The sequence below is a fragment of the Xiphophorus maculatus genome, chromosome 2 (assembly GCF_002775205.1).
Source record: "Xiphophorus maculatus strain JP 163 A chromosome 2, X_maculatus-5.0-male, whole genome shotgun sequence".
Classification (NCBI taxonomy): domain Eukaryota; kingdom Metazoa; phylum Chordata; class Actinopteri; order Cyprinodontiformes; family Poeciliidae; genus Xiphophorus; species Xiphophorus maculatus.
Genome location: NC_036444.1, coordinates 12777847 through 12802131, shown reverse-complemented (window position 1 = coordinate 12802131; position 24285 = coordinate 12777847). Strand labels below are relative to the sequence as shown.

Here is a 24285-nt window from a genome sequence, read left to right as displayed (position 1 = left end):
GATATGTTGATATTAATACAAGAAAAGGAAAATACCTTGATCTTAATATGTCAGAAAGCAAGCAACTGGGTACTAGTTACCTTTAATGGACAGTTCACCAACACTATATCATGTTACTGAGTGGAGATGCTTTAGAAATAGTGTACAGTTACCTTAGTATTGCAAACTGCATTCTGAAAAAAACACATGTATAATCTCTGTTTTATCAGAAAAGAGAACAGATCCCAACAAATCCTAAAGAAAACAACTAAATATTTTACAAAGATAAGAAAGCACCAAGGGGATAATGATATCAGTATTATAAGATCAGGTGGATAATATCCTCAGACTGATATTCTGAGAATATTATTCCTTAGCACAGCTGGCCAGGATTTTGAGTTCTGGGACCTTTGTTGTATCTCTCCCCTCCTTTCTGCTAATTTTCTGCCTATAAATCGCAAATAAAGGCCACTAATACTACAAAAACCTTTAAAAATCACCAAGAAACATTGAGTGCCACGGTGATTTTGAAATAAAAAAAATAAAGTAAAATATTTAAATAATTTAAAATAACTTTTCTCATTCCTCCATAAACAAAAGGTATATATTAGGTAAACCAGTGAGCTATAACATTAAAAGTAAAGGTAAAAGATAGCCTCATAACGCATGGGGACAAGTAAAGCTGGGAGCTTCCTGATGGTTAGGGTTGAGAGATCCAGCCTCACAACAGTGTTGTGGTCAATACTGGACATCAGAAGCTGGTCACCTACAAGTGTCCCCTGTCCAGCGTATGACACTCTTTCTGTGCGGTGCATCTGAAGGCAAGGAAGAATAACACATCAAAAATATCTTGAACAGAAGTACAATATATCTCTGCTTAGCTGACTCTCTTCAAGAAATTAGATCAGTGCTAAGAATCTTTACCTTCCCCCATGTTTTTGATTTTACATGGAATGATGTCACCACATTGCTTGAGTTGTTCCCACCAATCACAAGCAGCTCGTCAGTAGCGCCCAGGAAGTACAGAGTAGGAAGGTCTACATCAGCTCTTGTTAAGGTGGGAAGAAGTTCAGACCATGAGTCTAGGAGATAAAGGCAGTACAGATTTCAGACGACTCTGTACTGAGGATGTGTACCATGCATATACAATGGGATTTTGCAGACAGCAACATACAGAGCAGTTAGAAGAAGACAAGCATAATGTAGACAAGTTTTGTTTTTATTTTATCCACCTTGCTTTGTGTTGTACTGCAACAGCAATTTCTCTCCTGTCCTCTGGATGCTCCCCAGCACATAGATACACTCTCCAAGGCTGGTAGTGAGGGGGACATCATGGGATAACGACACGGTGAACTGGAAGTCAGTGAGTGGTAATGGGGATACAAACCTAAGGCAGAAATTATGCACACAAATCATGGGCATAATTTTAAGACATTTAGTCAGTATTTGATTCTGTATGTGTAATTCTCAGCCTGTGTGACAGAAAATCTGCATCAAATTCAAAACTATACACTAAATTTCCATCTTAAAAATCTCGTGAAATTATCTGTCATATGTGGCAGTGATGGCAATGATGAAAGTGAGCTTGTGTCTGGAATATCACACATCCCTGCTAGCTGTTTCATAAGTGTCCAAACCTCCATGTATCCTCCCATGGATCGTATCGCTCCACTGCTGTGTACAGAGCTGTACTGGAGTCTGGAGTCACCAAAGAATCCAAATACCAGCCTCCAAACGCGTAAATAAAGCCTTCACAGGCCACTGCACTGAAGTGCCTTCTGTGCTATAAAACAGAAAATGTTGATAATTGGGTTAATTCTAAAAAATAAAGCATAAAATGGTAACTTTGGACAAAATAACCAGTTATATTATTGAGCTCAAGAGCTTTTGTACCTTTATCAGAGGTGATGTAGCCCCCCATGAATTGTTAAAGGGATTATACCTAAAGGAAGCCATAGTGAACTCCCAGCCTCTCTTCTTCTGCTGCCTGTAGCCTCCTATGACATACAGGTAGTTATACAGTACTACTACAGTAAAACACCACTTATCAGCCCTGAAAGGAAGCTCTGTGACTGAGTGCCAGTCCTCACTGTCCTCTGAAAATTTCATGGTGAAAATGTTCAGGGCACGTTCTGTCTCCGGGTCGTTCCAGGAAGTCAGGTTTTCTTTCCTGAGGCTGCACAGGCACAGTTCTCCTTTTGCTCTCAGGTTGATGACTTCCTCCCTCTCCTCATCGCGCAGACACCTGATATATGAATCTGTCTCAGTTATTTCAGAGGTTTTAGTAAACCAGTGGATTATAACTTCGCAGACCTTATCACATGTTGCAGCTCCAGAAGGTTCCGGCTCAAATAAGTGAACACTGTATTTTTCAACTCTAGACAGAAAATTTCTTGAGCAAGGCTCAAGTATGATAAGCAGTTAGATGGACTGAGTTCATGTGCCAGGGCTAACAGGCACCTCGAGACGAAGGCTTCAGCCAGAAGATAGCTGCCCACCTGAGGAGCGAAAAAGACGAGACAGTGACTGGATTTAGCTTTCCACAACCTAATATTGACCAAGAAATCATATTTGACTGGATACCTGAATGTGTACTCCCAGTTCTTCTTGGGGAACATTAAAATCATGATAGAAGCAGAACTCAAGGAGATTGTGGAAAATGGAGGAGGACACGTGATCCAGATGAATGTGGCTCTCTGAGGTTTCTCTCATGCTGGACTGGGACAAAGCTCTGAAGTACTCGCTGCACTCTGAAAGCTTTCTGAGGTCCACCTTTGTGAAATTAATGATTAAGCTAGATTTGTATTAACTACGCTAGTTTGGAAACTTATAAACTTACATATACTCACATGAAAGGCATGTGTGCTAGTTTGGATTGTAACCTTGGCTCCATTTTTGTCTCCTAGGTGATATGTGCGGAGGGTCTCATCGGTTTCCCACTCTGAGTCTGCTTGATATAATTTTCTAGGAGGGATTCGGGTGGATGCTATCCAGTTGTTTACAACTGAATTATTACCCAACAGCCTTTTAATTCCTCGTTTCAACCATAAGATCAAGCATTCGATGAGCATTATGAAACACTTTCTGATTGCATTAATCATATTGAAAGTGTTCAATTTATCTAAAGTTTAGGAAATTGATTCAGTGATCAAATGTAAATAAAAAAAAAATTCAAGCATCCAGGACTATTAACTCAGTTTAGCATGTCCAAGAAAACCACAGTCCAACGGGAGGGGAAAACACAATGCATGGTGGTCGTCAGCTTGATTTCTCCCAAAGAGAACACCAAAGTCATTAAAGTATTCAAGAGCATATACACAAACAGAATAAATACAGATACAAAAAAATCCTCTGGAGCAAATCTTTTCATTCTTTACTGCATCAAAATATTACCGGAGAGTCCCTCGATCTTTGAGCAGAGCGGTCCATTTTGGCTGGTCTATTCTTAGATCTTGTAGGTGGAGCAAGTGTCAACTCAGTGGGATTAAATGAGGAACCCAGACTGCTCTCACTGAGGTCTCAAAATACTGGTGCATTTCAATAAATCAAAAATTTCACAAATTCATTTAAAGAGTAAAACTTGTATATGAGCTGGTAAGGTAAACTGTGTTTTTCTCCAGATAAACTGTGTTTATCTGGAGAAAAACACAGTTGTGTCCAAACTTTTGGTCTGTACTGTACATTCCAGCATGTAATATTTATATTAGTTTATTTATATTAAAAATTATAGCTTCCAACTAATAAAACCAAAAACTTATTTTTTTCTGAATGCTTTAATATTTCATAAGAACAAAACAAAATGTAATATAAAAATGTTATGCTATTGCTACAAGACTATGCAGAAAATTGCTGACAGTTACATTACAGGAGACAGTAAGAAAATCACAGGCTGGGCCATAATAGGTCATTAGTAGAGCAATTGACAGCTTTATTTAATCTGTTTAGTGGAAAAGTTGCATAAGGAGTATGAAGTATGGTTTAACTGCAGCCTTGACACATCTGTAAAGCAAAGCATACTTAAGATCTTTGAAGGTGTATGGTGTGAACTGCAGCTGATCCAAGTGTTTCATAAAGTCCCACTTGTATCCAGGACTGTGTTTCATAAAAGAGATTGAATTTTATTTTCTAGCAGGACAGTGAAGATGGAGATGAAAAACAGCAGAGCTGACAATGCAGGCGAGTCGAGCCACCAGAGCTTTCTTAACTACTGCAATATCTTAATCATTTTTGTGCCAGATAGTATTAATGCAGTTAATCATGCAAAAAGGGTCATTACAAAGAATTGAGTGTGAATAGTGTAAAATAGATTAACATATTTTTCACCAGGACCACATTTATGTATTAATAAAAAAAATCTTGTTTATGTAATATTAAAATTTTCTAAGAGCCTGCATTTACATTAGCTGTAAGCTATAATTAGTAACAGCAGCAAACAAATATTCCGTTCTATGTAAAGAAACTATATACCAGTTTCAATTTAATCAAATTAGTAAAGTGCTATTCTAACTTGGAAAACTTGATATGTATTTTGCAATTTAGTGCAAGATTGCCGTCATGGTGATTAAGAAACAAAACTCAGACAAGTAGCCATTTGGATTCTGAGGACAAGTTTAATAAATTTAGGATTTTTCTTGTTCGTGGGAAAAAAAAACATACAAACATTTGCAAGTAGTTATAGAATGATATTGCAACAGAAAAAGGTTTTCGATTAAAAATGGATACCCTTTTTTACAAAAATTACAACACATTAAATGTATTCAAGCATCTTGTTAGTTTAAATAAATAACATCTTTGTAGAGACAATATAAAGAAAATCTCTAGACAAGGTAAAAACCATCTTTTACAATCAAATAATATACAACCTTAAAATTTCAGTGCTTCTACAATTAACTAATCATTACAGTCATGAACATAAGAATGAGCATGAATATTGTACATGAGCAGACAGAAAGGGTAAACTGGTGAAGCAGAAGCAATCAATTAGTAACTGGTAAAAGTGTTGGGGCAAAAAAACGAGTAAAAAAAACAAACCTTACGATTACTTTCATGGTTACATGAACAGTATCATTGACTACTGTGATACCGTGTGCGTAATATGAGTATGATTTCAATTTTATGCAGTTCTGAAGAATATCTGGAGAAAATTTTATTTATTTATTTTCAAAAAGGATATGCAGCATGTAAGTCTCAAGGAAATCAGTTTTCATACAAAGGGACGGAATTAAATCACATTCACTATTAGAAGTATATATATCTTAATGTGGAGTGAGCTTCAAAACAACTGAAGTAGAATTCCAAAAAAAACAAAAAACAACGTTAATGGGTTACAAACAAGCGTTCTATTCTAAAAAAAAAAAAAAAACACAACTCTGTAGTTTGGGCTCATTTACCAAAATGATGAAATTTACAGTCAAATGTGAAGACAATAATTCTCTGGCAAGACAAAAGATTAAACATGCATGAATGTCACAAAGTGCTCCAAAACTGGTCAACTTAGAGTTAAATAGCCAAAAATATACTGAGTGGCCATCAACTCATAACTCTTCATATAAAAGTGTTAAACAAGTTGAATATGTGCATTTTCTCAAAAGGTCTTTTTACGTTCTTCTTTTTACACTCACAAATTACAATCAAACAAATAAAAGATAGTATATAAAATCCTTGCATAGGCATTAGCGGAGCTGGAGACGTGGTAAACACGGAAAAGGACAGTACATTCTGATTTTCAGAAGGAGGAATTTAGGAGAAGAGCTTTTTCTGCTTGAAGTAGGCGTCAAAACGGCTCTGAGCATAATCCTGCAAAAAAAAAAAAAAAAAAAAAGACATTGGCAAAACTGTTATTAAAATGTAAAAGATAAAAAAATAAATGTATTACTTTAATTTCATAAAAGTAGCCACACACAATGGAAAATGTTGAATTTTTGATGTCAATGGAGAAAGAAAACACTAACCCCTTTTATACTTTTCTGTAATGACTAATTCAAATGATAAAGATAAGTCAAATGAAAGAAAAATCACTTATAATCTGAAAAATAAGAATATGCTTTTGAGCACAGGTGGCATCTGCTTTATATAAACATTTCAAGTATTTTCAATAAAAGATGGTAATTGACTTGCATAACAATGTTCATATGATTTATCCGATTGATATTTTTAATTAAAGTTGTCAACATTATTACTATGGATTTTCAAGGAAGTAAGCTGCATCTACAGACACAAACCTGATGAAAATGTAGATTAGAAAACAAAAAAAAATTATCTATTTTCTTTTGTCTAAATATAAGCCTAAATATTTCTTCACTGTTTCTTGTCCTGCATTTGCAGTTTCAAAGTATGGATCCCAATCATTCTGAAATATTTAAAAAAATTAAAAACATGAAGTTAAATAAAGTATAAATAATGTGCAATTATGCACATTTTGGCTACAATGTGAAGAGCATCTACTGGTAGGGATTTAAACAAATTATTACACTAAAATACCTACCACTAAATGCTGCTTATTACCTTATTATTTAAAATATTTGAATCATCAAGAATCACATTGGTCATTAATTTAAATGAAAAAAGCTAACCTAACTTTTCTTTCAACAAAATTAATTTGCAATTAAAAAATGATTCTTGATTGCTCAAATATTTCTAAAAAAAAAAAAAACTTAAAAACTGAAATCATTGTTTAAAAAGATAGCTAAAGTAAATTAAGTTAATGTGCTGAAAAACCAAAACAAACCCTTACCATATATCCAAACTCAATCTTGGATAACTTGGCCTGAATGATGGACCACAGTCCCCAGAGGAAATGCGATGCTAATGCATACCTACAGTAAATTATAAAAAACAAACAAACACAGGTTTAGCAGTCTGCACATTCTTCAGAAACTTGAATAAAATAATATCCTTGCTGCAGCGAAGCATTTCTAAAAGGCTCACCTGTTTGCTTCAATTATCATATCCTCTTCAATTTTTGTCTGATCCAGGTGACTCTTGGTGTGTCGATTTTGCTCAGCCAAATAACTTCTGATGAAGTGAAGCTGAAAGGATAGTAAAAAAAAAAGTTTTGGTTTTGCTTAAAAAAATCTACAAGAAATCATTTATAGTTATTACGCTGACTGAATTCTAATGAAACGCTGCCTTCATTTATTTGAATCTCTCATGAACTCTATTCAATTACCACGTTTTTACCGCTAGATGTCACTAAACAACAAGCACAGCATCTATTCACCTTATTAGGTTGAATTTAAATGTGTAGTGTTGCATTGTCCTCCAAGTTTAAAATTACCTATTGCAGTGATCAGTGATTAAAAACAAAGTTAATTTGCTTAAGAATCAAATTCTTGCTGAAGGCTTAGAAAGTAAAAAACAGTTTTGTAGCTCAAATTCAAATACAAAAATACTTTATTGATCCCAAAGGGAAATTTAATAGTTCAAAAGAGAAATTAAATTAAGTTACATAATTGTTTGGCCACATCCACTTAAAAATTCTGAGAGAAAAAAAAAAGAAAAGAACATTTGTAACATCGTCTGTGAATTTGTTATCAAGATGAAAAGTATATTGAAAGTTTTTTTGTTTTTTTTGGTAATATCACCCACCACTAAGTTAAACCCTGTTTTACACTTATTAATATATAGAATACTGCCAAACATCATCTCTAATTTCCGTGGTAAATTAACCATTATTTTGACTGACCTGCTGCTCTCTGGTCGGATAGTTCTCAGGTGTAACTTTGTAAAACGGCCACTCATTCCACGTGTAATCATACGTCCACTCGCAGAAATGGTTCCCAAAGTCAAAACCCCTTCAGAAAAGAAAACTTATCGCGTTAGCATTGTTACATACGAGTCCAAACTAAACATTTCTAAACAAAAAGGCTTCTTTAGTGCTTACTCGACCCAAGCATTGTGTTTCCAATGAATTTATAATTGAAGTGCTCATTTTACCTGTAATTGTAACTGCTGTATTCAAAGTCAATAAGCATCAGTTTTTCTGTCGATGTGTGGTCCCTGTCCTCCAGGATAAGGATGTTTCCTGCAAGAGTGAAACAGGAAGAAAACAATCAATATACACAGTTCAAGAAAACACTTTCTGCTTTATTTGACATCAAGTTTAATATTAATATTGCAATCAGGCTTGAAAGTGTGGCTGGAGAAAAACCATTAATGTCTGGAAAACTGACAGAGAGAATAGTTATGTTTTTACCTTCTTGGACATCATTATGACAAAACACCACTGGTGATGGAGTCGCTGCCAGCAAAGACCTGTTAATGAAACAGCCAGAGAACCAGAAAAGACAATAAACACATTAAACAGAAAAAGACCACAGTAAACACATCAGTGTTGCATATGCAGATATTGCCACAAAATTAAACTCAAATATTTAGAAAATGGACACAAAGAAGATATTATTAACAAGGAATTAGCACTAACGTCAACATCAGCTCAATATTAGTCATTTTTTTAAACATATTAGTATAGATGCAATAAGTAAAATTACGGTGAAGTCAGCAGTGTGGTCGTTTTCTAGGTGTTAAAAGCGTAGTGAAATATATATAAAATATTGGTAAGTATATGAATTAGCCATAACATGGGATATCAATTTTGGCTCACATCCTCGTATCATTTATGCTTTGATGCTGTAAAAGAAAAAAAAAAAAAAAAAAAAAACACTTTTGAAGTGGAGAGTGCATTACTTGTATTTTTTTTTTCCAGTTCTTCATCAAACATGTTATAAAGTCTGATGTACTTCTGCTTAAAGTTGCATAATTCACAGCACTGACTTGAAAAATAAAAGCCAATACTAAAATACTATGAACACCACAAAGAAAAGCTACAGGAAAAACAAAACATCCCCTAAAGTCTTCTGTGCAAGTGTCAAAAGACTTATGAAATAAATCCATCCGAGATAGGATTAAGAACAGCTGACAGAGCAGATTTAAATAGGTTACAATGAATCTAGTACTAATCCTGCTTCAAAGTAAGACGCACAGATATCTACAAGATAACATCTGCTTTCACATCAACACAAAACAGATAAACAGTGGCCTGATCCTGCTTTGGTTCGGACTTTTGAACTATGAGGAGAAATCAGAAGAGAAGTCGTGGAAAGAGATTCAAAGGTCATTAACTGGTCTGAGAACAAACAACATTTAGACTTGTGTTTTCTGTACAAAGAAGTGTCATTGTAGAGCCTTCCTCCCACCACCTGTTACTTTATGTCCAGCAAGCTAAGTATGTACATCTCTGCCGTCACTTGCAGTTTTTTCAGTTTCTTGTGAATACTTTGCTGCCATTTCTCATACACAAATATACCCTCATATTGTACATTTGTTATAAATTATCCTACTCCACATTTCTTTCAATCTGAATATGCCTTTTTTAATACATAGCTTTTTTGTAAAATTTCCCTTACTGTAATGTTTTGTGTCTTATTTTCTGTTTTTATATTTCCATCTTGATGTGAATCTGCTCGTTTCAGCTGGTCTGTCACTTTGCTACCGCAACACCTGAATTTCCCCATTGGGACATAATAAAGGTAATTTCTATTTCTAATAATGAAGTAACTTTAACTATCAAATCTTTAATTTCTGTGCAGTAAATGTCTTGCTGTGCAGGTGTGCCTCATTCATCTTAAACAAGCCTCAAGCTTCTGATGCGTCCACACACAGGTGGTGAGAGGGAAGTGAACATATCAATCTTTCACTACTTAAGGAATCAGTTTGCCTTACTGACAGATGTGAGGAATTGTGAAGGAGCCACTGTACCCCTAACTCTCCAATACAAATGTGAATGAATTAATAAGAACCAGAAGTATAAAGATTCATGCATTTATAGTCTGCATCCCAACTGAAATGTAGGGATGGATGATACTGTATTGTTATGTCACATCAAGTGAAAAAAAGGAACCAATCATCAAAAGATTGGAATCAGTCAATTTACTTTTGATTGGTGGTCCAATTCTACATTTTATTAAGCTTAAAGTCAGAAAAACTCAAATACTTTGATACATAAATGGTGATAATCTTGTAATTTCTTCTTTTTCTGGTTGATTTAAAACTGCAACATCTATCAAAAACCTGCAGAATGATCATGCTTGTAGACAAGAATTGAATCCTGCTAGTCAGGAACGATACAATTTGTTGGATTTCCTTAGATAGAAAACTTCAACCAATATGAATAACAAACTTAATGTACTGCTTGATAACTAGGATGATAACTGCGATGATCTTAAGATTGGACTGGATTGAAATTACATTTCTAAAATGACATTTCTGTAAAGTGCCAAGAGATTATGTGCTATGAATAGGTGCGATGTAAATAATCTTAATTGAAATTAATTACTTTTGCAATAGGAACTTTTTTTCCTGCTTTTGGCTCATGAGTGTAAGTCGATGCCACATTTGTTTGAAAATAGGATAAGAAGCAAATATTTGGCTCTGCTTAGCTGTGCTACCTACCATAACTAGAGATGTAGCCTACTTGATAAAGGGTAAGCTTTACTTAAAGAGCATTACATGCGTCTGTCAGTCTGTATGGAGGGACAATTTTCTTTAGTAAAAATGATTGAATGAGTTTTATAAAGATCTATATTGTCTTAAAAGTACATGCCGCAAAATATTTTGCTAAAACTTTAAGCTGTTACCATTTGGCCAGACTCACCGGAGACTCTTGAGCTCAGCAGGCAGATCAAACTGCATCAGTTTATTGTACTTTTTCACATGCGTTTCCCGCACAAAATGAATCTTCATTACTTCATCCATGTATCTTGAAAAACAGCAGAGAGGACAACAAATCCATGTAAATATAGTGTATTAACTGTCCAGAAAGAAAGAGGGACTGTGTCTTGTTCTCACTTGTCAATGGTCCCGAACAGCCACTTGGGCTCTTTGTTAAAGGGCATAACCATGCCATGAAACCGTGCCAGTTTGGTGGCAATCTCAGACGAAATAACCGGGTCGGAGAGTTGTTCTGTGAGCATGCGGGTGTTCTAGGAAAAGACAGAGAGACTCAAAAAATAACTAAGAATCAAACAGATATCGGCCAGAGTATCAGAAAAAGCATTTGGACTAAAAATGTTACATACTGGTAAGTATTGCTCCAAACGTCCCTCTGGAAAGATACCATAAAGCTTTGGCCCCAAAGTTCGCTCTGCCAAAATAGCAAACATCACACTTTCCAGTACCAGAGAATCCACACCCTGAGTGGGAAAAAAACTAGTGATTAAGATATGCTTGTTTTATTCTTACAAAGCAGGATCTAGTGCAATAACAAATATTAGCAGTGAGGCAGACTCATGGCTAAACACAGATTCTTGATGACCTCTACTAAGTCTACCAACCTGCAAGATGGCACCGTAGACTCTCAGCAGCACCTGCCGGGGTTCTTCCCCCAAACATGGGACATGGTCAGGCAAGATACACAGGTACAGTAGATTACTCAGTCCACCACTAAGAAAACAATGACAATATTTACATTAGAGGTTATATAATTTGCTGCACATAATGTTCATAAAGATTGTCAAAAGTCTGCTTGACAAAAACGCTTCCTGATATGTTGAATATGGCTTTCTCCCCAGGGCAGAGCATGCTGTGGAAATGCAACAAGGAGAAATAAAAAAAGAAGCTAAACTCCTCTGGAGCCAGGGCTACTTACAGACTAACATATTCTGGAGTTTGAATGAGAGAAATTCTATAAAACCCTGTCCAGATGCATGAATTCTCCCTGCAACCAACGTCTTTTTCCCAGAAAGTTATATTCTCTCTTAGTGATGGGAAGTTTGGCTCTTTTCAGAAAGCCAGTTTTTTTGGGTGCTTTTGAGCATGACCCATCACTAATCTCTCTTACCTGAAAGGAAGACCCTGCATCACTGTCCCTGCTGCAGGCCTCTGGTCTGTCTCCTCCCTGACTTTTCTCTCTCTACTGTGGTAATAAAGATTTCTTTTAAATTTGTGGATAGAATAGTGAGCACAACGTCTGTACAGAAATGAGAGAGGATTGAGTTTATTCCTAGGATTAACTAACCAGCAGGGGATGTAACCTTGGTAGCATTAGTATTCTTGTTAACTAGAATACTAATGCTAGTTTAACAAGCTGATTAGCTATCATGGCAAGTTAGCATGGATTAACTAGTCATAAATTTGCTAACGCTATCTAAATTGAACACTATTACTAAACTTACACAGTCTGTAAAAAAAAAAAAAACTGTGCAAAGGCTTTTGCCTTTTGTTGGCTCTGTCTGGTTAGCTGACACACACTGTGCAGCTCCTCTCAGCAGCATGTTCCCTGAGGCTGATTCACAGACAACACAGCACTAGCCCGAAGCTACACTGTTTGTGTTTCTGCCTGGCTCAGCTACGGAATGGACTGCACAGTAATTACCCATAACATCAAAGAGACCATTTAAACTGCATCCGCAGGGCAGCACACACCACCGCAGGGTGCCGCACCGCCATCTCCTAAGGTTAGATCCAATCCTGTATCATGTATGCTCATTGTGCATTCATGTTAACAAATTAAAGTGGTAGTGGCTAAAAAAATTGCAGAGGGCACAGCTATAGGAAGTGCGTGATGTCCCATGTAACACCGCCTGTTAAGCATGTCTACACACAGTGGCCAGAACAGGGACACTGGCCCCTGTAGTGGCCTTTGTAGAACCGTCCATGATGTTGGCTCAATGCAGTAAAAGATGATTGGTGGGATAGTTAAAGTCCATCAACAGGATGTTCTTACTCAAAAACCATGTGATGTGGCTAAATTAAAACAATTTGGCAAAGAAGAGTTATCCAAAAGTTGTCCACAGCGATACAAAGAGATCATCAAAGTTATCGCCAACACTTGGTGGCACTTGTTATTCCTATGGGTAGAAACCAACCCCGTTGTCTCCAATGTCCCTTTTTACTAAAGGCTCAAAGAGCCATTGCAACACGATGACACTGCTGTATTGTAAAACATTGGATGTGGAAAAAAAAATCAAATTATAAAACAAAAAAAAAAAACAAAAGAAGTTAGAAATATCGCGTTCCCTTCATTTTAGTAAATATTACAAAAATGCTTCTACTAATTTATCCCACGTTATACAGATAGCTGTCAATACTTACCTGACGATACTAATTTGAAAATCCGCTTCTTGAACAGTTTTCCATGATCCAGACAGAAAGTCCCTGCACCACAAAAACGCTCTGCTTTTTGTATCTCGGTCGACCTCTTCGCTTCTCCCATCCCGAAAAGACTCCGCTTCGGAGTCGTCATCTACCTGAGGACTCGGGGTCCTCAGGTATCTCTCACTGACCAAAAGCGAGGTCACTACTCGCTTCCTCCCTGCCGACGGACAGACGCCTTCCGAGGAGAGGGTGTGGCTGGAAACGTTGCTGCTGTGGAGCCCTTGTCCCGTTTTCTCAGCTGTGTCCAAGACATTCGCGCCGGAGTTGCTATGGGTCGCATTTCGACCAGACTGCATCGTGAGTTTGAGGGCGAGGAGTAAATGAACACCGCCGTAAAATGTCGGTCTGATGAGGCAGCGCAACGGGCTCGCTGACACACACTGTTCACCAATAAAGCCGCTCAACCGAAAGAGCCAAGCATAGCTGGATGTCCTGAACCGCATGAAACGCGCTGGGCGGCTTTAAATATGATGTATTCAAATTACGTTTTTATTACCCTTGCAAGCGCAGCAATGTCTGTAACCGAAGCTAACTAATCAACATCCAATCACATTTCAAGGAGAATCTTGCAATTGTTCTCATTGGTTAGTGAGCTAATACGTAATGTATACGTCACTAGAAACGTTAGGTCTGTGGCTTCCTGAAGGCTTTTTGGGCAGTGTAGTCCTTTCCGACACTCGAAGTAAAACAGACAAGCAGCTCTTCAGTCCCCCGAGAAAATTGGGCCAGGGATCCCGCTCCTGCCCAATGTGTTCAAACAGCCATGGCTTGAACAGTTGCTCTGTTTATCTGTGCTACCCGCAAATCCGTCCTACCTTGTGGTAGAGCGCATGCGCACATCGATGCTACGTCACATATTGCTTACTCAGCAGTTTTCTTATAAATACGTCCTAGCTGTGGAAGTTTTGTTTCATGTGTTTTATTTTATCGAAGATTACGGTAAGCTTTATTTAATATATTTTATGCCTGGCTTTCATTAAGCTGTTGTATTACTTCATGTATTTACTTTACATGACAGGCAGCTTATAAATGGCTTTAGTTTGCCGTCTGCAAAGTCGTTACTACTGTAAACAAGTCATTAGCGGTTAATCAGGACAAAATACGTTGTTTTTTGAGCTATTTTGTCCCTATATTTCAAAATATTTTAGTTTAATTACACTCTGTTTATTATTAAGCTTTGCTAAATAGATGTTAGCGATACTATGTGGAATTGAAGCTGTGTAATAGCCGTGTAATATGTATATTAATCATATCCTATCATTTCAGGAACACAATGACCTGCGCAGTTCGGTGGACACATTGTGGCTGCGCTGCATTTGATCAAGTCTGTCACACAATGTAAACGTATTAATGCGCAAAAAAGAGTTGCGGTGATCTGTTGACTGTGTTTAATTTAATTCCAATAAAAACGTGTTTCCCCTGTCTGATACTGTTTTATTCTTACAAACACCTCTGTGTTTAAAATATTTTTTTAACAGGTAGGATATTTTAGTAAAAGGATTAGTGCAAACATCTACAGCTTTTCATTTTAAACGGGTAGAATATTTAGATGAAGGAAGTGATCTTGTGGTTTCGTCATATAAATTGTTCCAATGCTATGCTAAGCATAATTCCTAAGCTTCCACTTCAGTCCCGCCCTGGTGAAAAATTTATATACAAGTAGCCTATATTAAATTTTAACATACCTGAGCATACTTTAAGTCAGACTAATCATGAGCATACTTCAAGTTCACTTAGGATTAGTTAACTTTAAGTGTGACATTTTGGAACAACTAATTTTGTGCTTAGTGTACTTTAATAGTATTAAAATTGTATTACAGCAGAATTTAAAGTGTACTACTTCAACTTACTTTTTTTGGACAACTTAAGTTACATTTAATATACTTTAAGTATGTTGCTTTTTATGTAATATAAACGTGCTTGATTAGTATATTTTGAGTATACTATTTTTGTAATTGAATTGCATTTAAAATATACATAGAATGTATTTTAAGTATATTGGCATTACATATTTTATATATGAGTAGTGTGATTACAGTATGCTACAATTACACTTTTGGTCTACTATAATTGCTAATGAAGTACACTTTTTAGTTACTTAATGTCTTTTATTATTCTGCTTTGCCACTTTGTACATTACATGCTTCATACACACTACGGTACTGCAAACACATCAGGCTACCAGAACACAGAAGGATCCATTACAACACTCTTTCCAGGTGAAACAAATTACATTGTGCTTTCAATATATTACCTTTTGGTAACACTTTATTTGATGGGTGTTGTATTGTTGTTTCTAAATGAATATGAACTTGTTTTCTTTGCATTGTTTGAGGTCTTAAAGCACTGAATCTGTTTTGTTATTTTGACCATTTCTCAGTTTCTGCTAATAAATACAAAATTTTTGCTTGGGATTTTGGCATGTTGTCAGTAGTTCATAGAATAAACAAACAATGTTCATTTTACTCAAACATATACATACTGTATAAAAAGTAAAATCAGAGAATTGATCATTTTAAGTGGTCTCTTAATTTTTTCCAGAAACAGACAGACAGGCAGACAGATAGATAGGAGTGTGTGTGTGTGTGTGTGTGTGTGTGTGTGGGCGTGTGTAAGAGAGCGCGAGAGAGAGAAAAGAGACATATATTGTTGTGTTACAATACTTGGTAATATGATGAATTAGTTTGTTACTAAAACTGAGTATTTGTAGCTGGCCTTACTTGTTTTTATTGTTCTTAATTATTATTTTAATAATAAAGACATACTGTACATACAGAACAATAAATATCACAATAAATAGGTAAAGAAAAATGTCAGCTTTTGTTATTTTCTCTACTCTTTCCTTAATTCCCCAATGGCCTTTTTGTTGTTTTTTTACACAACCAACGGCTTATGGTAGCTCCAGTACTTTACAGGTGGAAGCAACACTTTTTGACACTGATCATGATTTGGGGGTTATTGATTCCCTTTAACAAAATTTGATTTGGCAATGCACTTTGGTCTGTTTGCTCAGGGCAGGAATACCTAACGCTGGGTCACGCTGACTTTTTCTGACATGGTCAATAATTTCAGTTTGCCAATGTTTTCATGTTTGTTGTTCAATCCAAGAGAATGTGCTTCATAAAAATAATAAAGACCTTACTCTCAGTGTATTTATTTTATTGCCATAACGCTTGCCTAATCTACTGTCAGTTTCAGGGGCTGTCGTATTTTTTGAGGTGGAGCCGGCATTATTTAAGTGCTCAAGATCCATCTCTGCAGCTAAGCTGAGGCAGGGACATGTGATGGGGGCAGGTTAGGAGGCGGGATTGTAATACAAGTAAACAGATTCATTCTATTATAAAAGCAGGTGCACAATTCCATATTCTCTACAACATCTGGAGAACTCCTCAGATCACTTGTTGTGAAGCCATGATCATGAAATTAATTGCCGTTTGTGTTGTGGTGCTGGTCTCTTTTGGCAGCTTCTGTGATGCAAGACCTGGTAAACTATTACCTCAAAAACAACCATCTCAGCAATTTCAACAGCAATTGCAGACATTTGACAAAGAGCTCACCTGGAAATACCCTGATGATCCCCAGCCTGACCCCAAGCCGAATGTGCCATTTGAGCAGAGATATCCAGCAACGGTTCCTGCTGCAACCGTTGCTGTTGAGTGCAGAGAAGCCATAGCTCACGTGGAGGCCAAGAAGGACTTGTTTGGCATCGGGCAGCCCATCAATCCAAACGACCTCATCTTGGGTAACTGTCCACCTACTGGAGAAGACCCTGTTGCTCAAGTGCTGATTTATGAAGTTGAACTGCATAAATGTGGAAGCCAGCTAACTGTAAGAAACAGATTTTTTTTCTGGGAAAAAAACTATCATAGATGTTTATTAGAATTTTGGAAGATATGTTCTGTTTGATTGCTAATTGTTTTAAGGCATGTCTTATCTAGACGACAGATGATGCCCTCGTCTACACCTACTTTCTCAACTATAGCCCTTCAAATTTGGGTTTTACTCCAATAGTAAGAACCACCCAAGCTCCTGTGATTGTGGAATGCCACTACCCAAGGTGGGTAGAGCAAAGTCAAAGAGTTTGGCAACTCTAGATGTAGCATACAACCTCTAAAGAAAACTCAGAACTTACTAAAGGCTTAATCCCCATTATAATTTTTGATGGGACACATTGGTCTGAGAATAATAGTTGAATTCTACATTTTAATTAAATTATTTTCCCCTTCAGGAAGCACAATGTGAGTAGCCTTCCTCTTGAACCCCTGTGGGTCCCTTTCTCTGCAGTTAAGATGGCTGAGGAGTTCCTGTATTTCACTATGAAACTTATGACTGGTGAGCTTGACAAAAATTAACACAACTACTTTAGCTGTGCAAATTACGAAACAAAATACAAAGATAATTTATGTATAAAATTGGAGAAATTGTAGAACTTGTTGATGTGAGGTCACAGCATCTGTAAGAACCATCTCTTCCTTAAAAAAATGAACTGTTAGCCAATAGTTTCCATAAATGCTGTCTCCAGAACAAATGCACATCAATTTGGCTGGTTTCTGCTGCCAAATGTCTACTAAGTTGTTGCTAGGCTACACTGCATGACTTCAAATGCATTTAAGTTGATCACAGATTTTGTTCTCATTAATCTGTGATATCCGAGAACAAATCTATTTCAGTTGATTTAAAAAATACTATCATTGCTAATCATTGCACAGATGACTGGCTCAGTGAAAGGCCAAGCTACCAGTATTTCCTTGGAGACCTGATCCGTATAGAGGTTACCGTCAAGCAGTACTTCCATGTACCCCTGCGTGTTTACGTGGACAGATGTGTGGCTACCCTCTCACCTGATGCAACTTCCAGCCCCAATTATGCTTTCCTTGATAACTTTGGGTAAATTATTACTTACAGTTATGAGAACTTGTTCACAAGAGTAGTAAAGATAAATGTAACACAGAAAACAAATTTGTTACATCCTCATTTGCTTTATTTTGCGTGAATGCAGGTGTTTGGTTGATGCCAGGATCACAGTCTGTGACTCAAGGTTCATGGCTCGCACTGAAGAGAATAAACTTCAGTTCCAGTTGGAGGCCTTCAGGTTCCAGAATCCTGATAGTGGATTGGTATGCATCACTCCGACCAAGACAAATTAGATATTTTTATATTGTACCATATCATATTAACCCTAGTCCTCCTTTGCTTTAACAGATCTACATTACCTGCCACATGAAGGCAACATCTACTGCCCATCCCATAGACGGTCAGCACAGAGCTTGCACCTACATTGGCGGGTGAGTATGCTTGCACACTTAGTAAATGGACTAAAGTAACATAGTGATTTTCTATTCCTTTTGACCACTCTTACCATTTTACACTAGAGTAAATTTGCTCATTTGCACTCACCAATGCTCATGCATTCATTCACAAGCACATTAGACAGCTTAGTGTTAAGTGCCTTCCCCAGAGGCACATCAGCATATCAGAGGAAGAAGCTGGAATCAAACCTTCAACTTTTCAATTGGAAGGCAATTCCTCTTTCCACTAATCTGCAGTCGCTGACATTTCTGTCCCCAGATGGAGAGAGGCTAGTGGAGTTGATCCAGCTTGTGCTTCTTGTGAGTCTGGTGATGTGGAGTCGTATATTGCTCCAAGAATTACATTCGTTAACCCCCTCGACATTAGTAGTGATGGTGGAGGAGGACAACAAACTCCTGGTGATCCAATAGTCCCTTATTATCCCCCATTTTCAAGGAAAGCTCGTGATGTGACCAAACCTGAACGTATGTGCTTTAGAACACTTTTTTATGAATGATATGATTTTGTCTAAACAAACATTACAGTAATAGATCAATCATAATTTCTACATACCTAATGGCTTTTTTTCTTTTTTCGTTCAGTTTTGGAATGGGAAGGCGATGTCACTCTGGGTCCCATCCCCATCATGGAGAAGAAACTCTGAAAACCAGAAGTGTCGCATGATTTGCCTCTGTAGCCATGAACACCACAATAAACAGTATCATTGGTTCATATCTCTATAGGCCTGTTGCGATAAACAGTAAATCAATTAATCACAAGATAAATTAAAGTTATCGACCTCATTTTAATTAATCGGATTTATCATTTCTTCCTGCCTTTTTTTCTTTCTATCGCTGACACTGGATGAAAAAAGGCACCGGATAGCAACTCCGGTGCTCTCCACTAACTCCTCCCTTCCTAATTTCCTTAGTGTAATGCACAGTTCACACTACACGATTTTAGAATTGTCGACCGATCGTCGGCCCATTTTCAAAACCTGAGAGACCACACATTAACCGACAAAAAATCGTAGGCATAGCGATTTGATCGGGTTGTCCAGCCACACGGCAAGAGCAACACACCACATGCTCTCTCTCACCGCATTCAGATTTCAGACAGAAAATCCCGTAAAAGCCCACTACATCATACATGAATTAATGTAAACAAACACGACGTTCTACCGACTGGACCCAATCAGTCGGAACACACCACACACTACAGGATGGGTTACGATTATGGCAAGCGACAATCTTAGAACATTGGAAGTTCTAAGATTGTTGTAAGAGGGAAATCGGCAAAAAAAAAAAAAGATTGTGTAGTGTGAACTGGGCTTAACCTCCTGAGACCCGGGCTTTTGTTTGATGTGCATTTTTTATGTCTCCTTACTATTTGGGATTAGTATGACCTAATTTTAGTTGAAATTAAATTTTAGCTTTCTATGTGCTCTTGAACTATGTCAAAACCAATGCCCTCATATGAGGACAATGGGTCTGTTTTTGCATATACATTTCTCCTTGTCATTTGGGATCATAAGGACCCAATTGGCCTAAAAATGAAATTTCAGCTTTCTACAATAAGTGGTTTTCTCAAAACCCAATGTCCTCAGACGAGGACATTGGGTCTATCTGTGTGACGATAAGACCATTCAATCAATGTTATTATTTACATCTGTGTTTACAAAAATGTAATGTCCTCATATGAGGATGCAGGGTCTCAGGAGGTTAAGGGAGGAATGAACTATTGGATCAAGTAGCCGGATATGCCCGTCTTCTCTATCTACATTTAATGATTATTGAAGGGCAAGATAGCAAGACTTCATAATCTGTACTCTGTTGGTTGAATGTATTTTTTATTTCCACTTTGATTTTATGTTGTTTAGTTTTTGTTCAAGTGTATTTTTTGTTAATGGAGACTGAGATTCAATTTTATTTTTGTTTTTGGTTGTTTTGTTTATTTAGTTTACCAGTTCCAGTGTTTAGTGTTCTTTTGAAAATAAAGTGTATCTATTTTTGCAGGATATTGCTTGCATTATTATGTCATTACCATTACATCAGTTAAAAATGGTCTTCAAACAATATTATCGTTTATCGCAATCATTTTTGAGACAATCGCTCAGCAAAATTTGTTATCTATCTTATGCTCTTGCCTCATGTCAGCTGTTCTTGAACGTGTAACAACATCCCACTCAGTCTCTTATATCAACCTAAAATTTCAACAACTTACTAAAAAATATATTTACTTTAAATTAACTTCTATGCAATGCTATTGAGTCCAATTGGGTCCATGTGTGTGGACCCAATGTGTCCAGCACGTAATCTGTGACTTTCTCCATTTCACGAAAATAAAAATCGCAACTGTCTAAGATGCTTGTTTCATTTAATTTTTTCCTTCAAAACAGAAAACCTAATGTTCAATAAAAATAAACAAGGAACAAAATTGAAGAGTGACATTCTGCCCATTAAAAACCTAACTGAATAACTAATGGAATAATAAATAGATTCACAAACACTTTAAGATTTGAGCTTTCACCTCCAAGTACTACTTTTCTCCAAGTGCCGTCACAATAGTTTTGACAAGCTACAGATCTAGATAGATAGATAGATAGATAGATAGATAGATAGATAGATAGATAGATAGATAGATAGATAGATAGATAGATAGATAGATAGATAGATAGATAGATAGATAGATAGATAGATAGATAGATAGATAGATAGATAGATAGATAGATAGATAGATAGATAGATAGATAGATAGATAGATAGATAGATAGATAGATAGATAGATAGATAGATATTCATTAGCCACAGGGGAAATTCATGTTCATTATCAAAAAAGTAAAACAGAAAAACTATAATTTTTTATTTCAATTTTGAGTTTAGGTTCTCTCTGTTGAATGACACTCGCGAGCGCATTGAACGGGCGAATAGATGTTTACTGACCTCGTGTGGCAGAAAATGTGTATTATATTGTTTTGTGAGGTTCAGCACCACTTGCAATGAACAGCAAGCAACAAAAAAGGCTTATTTGATTATTCAATTAATACATTAATTGAGTTAATTCAATTAATTTATTAAATTCTTAATAAATGTATTGATAAATAAACATTTATTTAAAATTATCATTTATTTATTAATAAACAAAACATTCATTTGCAGCTTATTTATTTAGATTTTTCTCGAAAAGTTAAATGCTTTAGTGCCTTATTCTGGTTCGTATTTTGAAAACTAACATTTTTATTTACTTTATAAAAAGTACAATAGGTCGTTCTATCTCTTTATAACTGCTTTGCTAAACAAAATCTCCAGAATTTTATAAATTAGTAATATTATAGGAACACAATGTATACATAGTTGTCCTGAGGTCCACTCAAGGGTATCACAGTAAAGGCCACTAACTCACACCACTTTTGATACCTTGTAAAATAAATGAATAAAAATTATGCACCATTTGTCTTTTTCTGGCACCTAAAATATCTTGAGAGTCAAACTGTGGAAAAGTTAGAGAGTTGTTACCATTGCAAGATGCGGTATTTAGCTTTTGCAGTGTGCTACCATATTATGCTTGTGGTTAACAGCATGTGAAAGATGCTGTCTTGAGTACTCAAAAAGAAAATCGGTTGTGCTTAACACCACCGTCTCTAGACCTAATCGCCTTTCTTAATCAGGAAATGTCACTTTCAACGTTCGTCATGCTAAAAAAGAAGAAGAAAAAGAAAAAAAAAATCTCAGCTTAGATTGTTTTCTGTAGCACAGTTTGGGCTCAAAGCCTAACCCCCTTCTGGGACGCCCTGCTCACGCAGCAGCGAAACTGACGTTAAATTGTCTCTGCTCCTCTGCACCTCCTCCTCCTCCTCTTCCCTCCCTCCGCCTCTGCCTGTCTCCGCACTGCTGCCCCCCTTGCTGCTGCTGGGTGTCACAGGCAGCATCACGGCAGCAGACATTTGGCGAGCAAATCGAGGACTGCGGTCAAACCAGCTGCGCGCTTCATGCCTCCCGTGGACATTTCGGGGAAACACGGGAAAATCCGCGGCGTTGCACGGTACCTCTTAGGACCCACTGTTTGTTTTTTTGGCTCCTCTCTGGTCCCAATTGTGCGTGGATGCTTCACTGCAGATTTGATGGTGCTGAGCAGGCTTGTCTGATTGTGAAGGCTTGCGGGCAGGCGGGCATTTGCGGGGCCGCGGAGAAAGACCCCGTCGTCCAGGTTTTCTGCGTCCCAACTCTGCCCTGTGATTGTTCATGGACTGCCGCTGCGCTCGGTGATTTTCTGCAGTCTCTCTGAGTCATTTGTAGTAGAAGATGGCGGACAGGGCTGAGATGTTTTCTCTATCCACTTTCCATTCCCTCTCTCCGCCTGGCTGCAGGTAAGAGCTTTCACCGGGAGTGACAGTGGAGCGATGATGTGACAGGGTGATAAAAGGAGGGGGAAAAAAATAACGAAACACAAGACAGTGTACAAGAATGTCACTTTTATGCAAATGACTGTAGCAAAACACGCATTTTTGGATCGGTTATAGATATTTGGAATAACCTGCTGTGTATAGGCCTGCTAGTGTTTCAGCCCCCTGATGCTGCTTCCCTAGCAGCACTGAATGACTTCATGAATACTTTCCAATATTTACTTCATTGACACGTTTTATTATCAAACCTAAAGTGTAACACAAAGCACAAAACAAAACCTATTGCAAATGTTAGATTCTAAACTGTCGCGACAGTCACCCGTTTGCGCATCCTCTGTGTGAGGCCCACGCCCTGTTGAGTCCAACCCTAGCAAGGGCATGATGCTGAACAATGATGTACGGAAGTCACTCTGATGATGATGCTGTTTTAAGTGCATTCTGCAAGGTTTTATTTGATCTTGCCTCAGCACAACAGGGAGTAGGATGAGAGAGGATAACTTGCAGCAGTTTCAATAAAACAACTACAGCGTTTTGTTTATGTTGAAAAGACACAGATCTACGCTGTCCATGTTGTTGATCGGATGAATGGGAGCATGGGTGAGGTCGTCCATATCAGATTTTCTTTCTTTTATTCCCCACACAACCGAAACAAATTTCTGAGCAGTACAATTTAGTTAGGCTTTAACTAGTTTACATTTCTAAGTCTGTCTTGATCTGAAAAGTTCATAATGGCCATAATACAAAAATAAAATAAACAGACACAGACCAACAAACAAAACTATGCTGTAAAATGTAATTTATTCTCTTTTCTCTTTATACTTAAAAACAATATGGAAACGCATTGTGTCAGAAGCCTTTTAAAATGTTGCTTTTACTATGTAAATGACAAAAAATAGGTTGTGGGCCTGGAAGCTCCACTGCTTTGAAAAGGCCAGAGCACATGTCAAAGTAGGGTCCTTCTTGAATGACTACACCGATGAAGCTTTGAGGTCTACTTTTTCACCTTAAACACCTTAGAACTGATTTTAGTTACAAATTAAAATGGTGTTTCAGAAAATGAAAACTTTCTTCACCTTCTCCATCTCCTGCTGCTGGTGTCAGAATGAATTGTGGCAAGCTGGCTGATCCACACTGTCACATAATACCGTTTCACATTACTTCAAAATACCTTCACACAATTTTAAAATTTTTGACCTCAAGAAGCCCTCAGCTTATTTAAACTAAGAGTTTCTTATATCTATGTGAAATTATGCATTCTACTAAAGTCAACCTTTTAACTTCACAATACATTCAAATGTTTACAGGACTTATTTGAGAGTTAGCAAAAGCTTGACCAAAATTAAGTTTAACAATTTACAGTACCTCTGATTTTGCATTCTTAAATACTATGTTGCTCATAAAGTTGGGTATCTTCTCATGAAATTTGTGTAACAGTGGAAATTATTGTTATAGGTCAAGTGTTA

The 24285-nt window shown here is 37.0% G+C and overlaps 4 protein-coding genes across 5 annotated transcripts in view; 2 read left to right on the top strand and 2 right to left on the bottom strand.

Moving 5' to 3' along the window:
- Positions 1–36: 36 nt before the first annotated feature.
- Positions 37–3404, bottom strand: LOC111611631 (kelch-like protein 42). The gene is made up of 8 exons (XM_023348886.1): positions 2829–3404; positions 2563–2751; positions 2293–2477; positions 1873–2224; positions 1617–1762; positions 1212–1366; positions 904–1061; positions 37–794 (listed from the first exon to the last, which is right to left on the bottom strand). Exons 1-8 carry the CDS (start codon positions 3078–3080, stop codon positions 612–614), a joined length of 1620 nt encoding a protein of 539 aa, XP_023204654.1. The 5' UTR covers positions 3081–3404; the 3' UTR covers positions 37–611.
- Positions 3405–4569: 1165 nt separating this feature from the next.
- Positions 4570–13585, bottom strand: LOC102230116 (choline/ethanolamine kinase). Its single transcript, XM_005802067.3, has 11 exons — positions 13069–13585; positions 11310–11418; positions 11055–11168; positions 10825–10958; positions 10631–10735; positions 8174–8232; positions 7915–8002; positions 7664–7772; positions 6907–7007; positions 6713–6794; positions 4570–5775 (listed from the first exon to the last, which is right to left on the bottom strand). Exons 1-11 carry the CDS (start codon positions 13572–13574, stop codon positions 5719–5721), a joined length of 1464 nt encoding a protein of 487 aa, XP_005802124.2. The 5' UTR covers positions 13575–13585; the 3' UTR covers positions 4570–5718.
- A 2887-nt stretch (positions 13586–16472) lies between these two features.
- LOC102218189 (zona pellucida sperm-binding protein 3-like) lies at positions 16473–19156 on the top strand. Its single transcript, XM_005802022.3, has 8 exons — positions 16473–16959; positions 17070–17188; positions 17360–17463; positions 17841–18018; positions 18131–18248; positions 18334–18416; positions 18700–18905; positions 19023–19156. The coding sequence occupies exons 1-8, from the start codon at positions 16543–16545 to the stop codon at positions 19082–19084; spliced, it is 1287 nt and encodes a 428-aa protein (XP_005802079.1). The 5' UTR covers positions 16473–16542; the 3' UTR covers positions 19085–19156.
- Positions 19157–22295: 3139 nt separating this feature from the next.
- The window catches only part of mapk8ip2 (mitogen-activated protein kinase 8 interacting protein 2), a 28704-nt gene continuing 26714 nt past the window's right edge, over positions 22296–24285 (top strand). For both annotated transcript variants that reach the window (XM_014469881.2, XM_005802021.3), the window contains exon 1: positions 22296–22786. In XM_014469881.2, coding sequence (XP_014325367.1) covers positions 22722–22786 — 65 coding nt within the window. In that variant the 5' untranslated portion in view covers positions 22296–22721. The remainder of the gene's footprint in view (positions 22787–24285) is intronic.

Excerpts from the sequence above, each read along its gene's own strand:
- LOC111611631 (XM_023348886.1), bottom strand. The coding sequence starts at position 3,080 with ATGATTAATGCAATCAGAAAGTGTTTCATAATGCTCATCGAATGCTTG. Across the intron at positions 2,478-2,562 it reads AACTGGGAGTACACATTCAG|GTGGGCAGCTATCTTCTGGC; the intron begins GTATCCAGTCAA and ends TTCGCTCCTCAG. Across the intron at positions 1,367-1,616 it reads CCATGGGAGGATACATGGAG|GTTTGTATCCCCATTACCAC; the intron begins GTTTGGACACTT and ends TTTCTGCCTTAG.
- LOC102230116 (XM_005802067.3), bottom strand. The coding sequence starts at position 13,574 with ATGCGGTTCAGGACATCCAGCTATGCTTGGCTCTTTCGGTTGAGCGGC. Across the intron at positions 7,773-7,914 it reads TACAGCAGTTACAATTACAG|GGGTTTTGACTTTGGGAACC; the intron begins GTAAAATGAGCA and ends TCTTTTCTGAAG. Across the intron at positions 5,776-6,712 it reads AGATTGAGTTTGGATATATG|GATTATGCTCAGAGCCGTTT; the intron begins GTAAGGGTTTGT and ends TTTTTTTTGCAG.
- LOC102218189 (XM_005802022.3), top strand. The coding sequence starts at position 16,543 with ATGATCATGAAATTAATTGCCGTTTGTGTTGTGGTGCTGGTCTCTTTT. Across the intron at positions 18,019-18,130 it reads GCTTTCCTTGATAACTTTGG|GTGTTTGGTTGATGCCAGGA; the intron begins GTAAATTATTAC and ends GCGTGAATGCAG. Across the intron at positions 18,417-18,699 it reads GCTTGCACCTACATTGGCGG|ATGGAGAGAGGCTAGTGGAG; the intron begins GTGAGTATGCTT and ends TTCTGTCCCCAG.